Source organism: Agrilus planipennis, unplaced genomic scaffold (genome assembly GCF_000699045.2).
Source record: "Agrilus planipennis isolate EAB-ADULT unplaced genomic scaffold, Apla_2.0 scaffold428, whole genome shotgun sequence".
Lineage (NCBI taxonomy): Eukaryota > Metazoa > Arthropoda > Insecta > Coleoptera > Buprestidae > Agrilus > Agrilus planipennis.
Window position 1 is genome coordinate 21740 of NW_020439987.1, and position 3482 is coordinate 25221.

At 35.4% G+C, this 3482-nt stretch overlaps 1 protein-coding gene across 1 annotated transcript in view; it reads right to left on the reverse strand.

Annotated features, from left to right (window-relative positions):
• Nucleotides 1-3482, reverse strand: part of LOC108743005 (dynein heavy chain 2, axonemal-like) — a 65763-nt gene that overhangs the window by 17006 nt on the left and 45275 nt on the right. Inside the window, exon 13 of the mRNA XM_025979524.1 lies at nucleotides 235-483. Coding sequence (XP_025835309.1) covers nucleotides 235-483 — 249 coding nt within the window. The remainder of the gene's footprint in view (nucleotides 1-234; nucleotides 484-3482) is intronic.

The following is a 3482-nucleotide window of genomic DNA, read 5'->3' on the forward strand; positions in this document are numbered from 1 at the left end:
TGAGGAGCTTGACGAATCAGTCTATAGAGATGGCATTAATAGACTGGAACACCGCTATGAGAAATGTATCAGCCTTGGAGGAGATTATGTTGAGAAATAAAAAAAAAAAATTTTTAAAAACCTTGTTTTTCTTGGTCAGGCCGGAAACTTATCAATCCACCCTCGTATATAAACGAGACAAACAAGTTTCCGTTACAAACTGTACGTATGGCATGAATTACTGTTTTTATCTACCTGCTCAAGTCTTTTCAATTCTATTGATTCTGGCAAGCTAATGTCGAAAATACCCAAGTCTCTTCGCAAGCGATCTTCTCTTTCCCTTATAAGTTTGAGTTGTGCTCTGATTCCAGACAAATATTTTAATGCATCTTTAGGATTAATTGATGACGAAAACGGCCCAGTTTCCAAGAAAACTTCAAGAAGTTGAACGCGATCTTTTTGCAAATCCTCTGCTTCTTTTAACAATTCTGTTTTAAAATCTTCCTGCAATAATTAATTATTTCAGGTTCTTATGAAATAATTAATCTCTTGGATATGTCTCTGAATATCAGGCTCATAATTAATTATGGAAGGGGTTTTTAAAAGTAAAGGCGGTTAGTTGAAAAAATTTATTTACAAATAATAATTCGTTCAGCTTCAACAAAAACTTTCAGCAGAGGACTAATCTAAGGATCTACTAACTAAATAATAGGTAGGTACATATACAGCACTACAGAAAGCACAAGTGAGAAGATTTATTTACAGTATTACTGAACACAATGACGAATTATTAACACTGATATTAAGGTTAGCAAAATAAACAAAATTCGCAAACTTTTTACAATAACTAGATTATAACTAATAACCGCTGTTTATTTTGGTATGTAGAGATGTTACAGTGAGTTCAGGTTTGACTCTTTTAACGGATGGGATCAGGTTCATTTTGAAACCGAAGGAATGAAATATCTGTACCGGCAATACAGGACCACCCGAAAAATGCTAACTTATGAGTTTATTAGACATACTTTAACAAATAGTTATTTATGTAGTCCACTGTCATTTGGACAGTTCTGGTACATATTATTATTGTAAAATAGCTAAAAGGATAATAGTATTGGTAAGTGGTTCATGGGGCTACGAGATCGCATGACATTTAATATAACTATTACATGTGATATTGTTTAAATTTGTCTTCCAAATTTAAATTATTAATGTAAGTAATTAAAATGTTTTTGACCTTGACAAAACTCTTGTACAAACTAGAGTGGGTGGATCGGCTTGCGAGTTTCGATGATTTAGGGAGCCGGACCATAGATTCAGCCATAATGGAGGGGGGGGGTTCTCAAAGAGAAACCAGACTAAGACAAATCCCTGAAAGTACTGAGGGTGGCAGAGCTCACGAGAATTGGTATGGCACTCTAATGCACAATACTGCGACGTGAAAGTCAAGGGGAACCACCACATTATGATCCAAAGAAGAACGTACCACACAATTAAATGATGGCGTCCTCTGGGGTAAAGCGCTCCGGACGTAAACTAGTTCCCCATTCGGATGTCCGGGCGGGGACTACCTCGGCAGATAATTAAGACGTAGAAGCGGTTTATGCAGATATAGAAGACGTATTAAGTTTAGTAAGAGGGCAGGAAAACTTAATAGTTGTAGGAGACCTCAACGCAGTAATAGGTGACAGTAAAGTGGGTGCAATAACAGGCTCTTTTGGAGTAGGTAATAGAAATGAAAGGGGAGATAAGCTGATAGAATTTTACGATAAACATAACTTAACCGTCGTGAATACTTTATTCAATCATGACGTTAGGAGGCGCTATACGTGGAAGATTCCAGGTGATTTAGGGAGGTATTAGTTACATTACATACTTGCTAGGCAAAGATTTAAAAATCAAGTGAAGAACTATAGGAGTTTTCCAGGAGCAGATATAGATAGCGATCATAACTTAGTTAAGTATGAAAACCAATCTTAAATTGAAAATTCTGAAAAAGAGGGAAGGTAGGAAACGTCTTGATTTAGAAAACAAAAATGTAAAGAAACGCGGGATAGGTTAAGTAAAAAGACAGAGCAATACTAAAGGCGGCGAGAGAAACGAATATTAATTTACAAATTCGAAAAAGGTTTTTAAGGGTGTATGTTTGGAGCACGGCGCTGTACGGGTGTGACACATGGACGGTGGGCGCGGAGGAAAAGAAAAGGCTAGAAGCGTTCGTAATGTGGTGTTACAGGCAAATGATGAGGATACCGTGAATAGAGAAGGTTAGAAATGAAGGGATATTAGAAAGGGTAAGAGAACAGAGGACTCTTCAGGCATGAAGGTCTAGTCAAAGGGATATTAGAGACAGAAACGGAAGTTAGGAGGAGTAGATACGTAAAACAATTGATATAAATTATGATCAAGTAAAGGCCAGGTAAAACTAGATAAAACTTAATTAAATGAGGTAACACTGGGAGAAACCTTTAGCTTATGAATGTATGCAAAATGAGTGCAGTTAATTGATTAACCGCCTTCTTATGATGACTAATTAACTCGTTGACGTTAGAGAGCCCTGGCCTTGATAGTCTAGGTGGTATTGCTGGAACTCGGCACTTATTTCAGAAACACCCTATATTGGAAGTCGCAATTACAGGGTATGGTTCAGAGTTACAGAAAGCATTCGAGTTGGGTAAAATTTACGCAATAAGATACGGTTAGAATCCGGAAATTCAGTTTCTTCGGACGGCAGCCGTGAAAGCCTCAATCAATTCCTAATGAGCATCCTGTCGTTGCAATCTAATATTACTGAGTTTGTCGAATGTGAACTTACTGTATTTTGACTTTTTCATAGTAAAATAAAAATACAATGATAAAAAGCGTGGACAAAGTTATTCCTAGGTCAGTTGATTGGTAAATAAGTTAACATTTAGGGTAGCTTAAAACTCAGGTTTAAGAAGTAAATTCTCTACCCAGGGGCGGACTAAGGCCTAGGCACACTAGAAACGTGCCTGGAGCCCGAAAATTAGGTTTGTATCAAAACAATTTTTCATGATAGTGATGTTGGTAATTCTTCAATAGAGGAATTAAAATGTTATGAACAAAATTTAAACCTAGCAGAACTGAAAATGAAGTATTACAATTTAAGACTTTTATAAGTAAAGAAAATATTATTGCGCCTGTATCCATGGTCATTTATTCGGGAAAATAAATTTATTGCAACATTCCCTAACATAATTTTGAAAATTTATTTAACCCTTCCAATAAGATATGCAAGCGGTGAAAGATCATTCTCAGTAATGGCCAGAATAAAAAATTTTAAATATCCACATTAGGCCAACAAAAATTAATAGAAAATGAGTTATTAAATAGCTCTATTAATTATATCAAACTAATTGACGAGTTTGCAGAATTAAAAGTGAGAAAAACGGCAACTAATAAATCTGGGTATATTTGTGTTTAAGTATTGTTGTTATTGTTTGTTTTAATAAATTATATTTATTTAATTTTTGTACATGTAT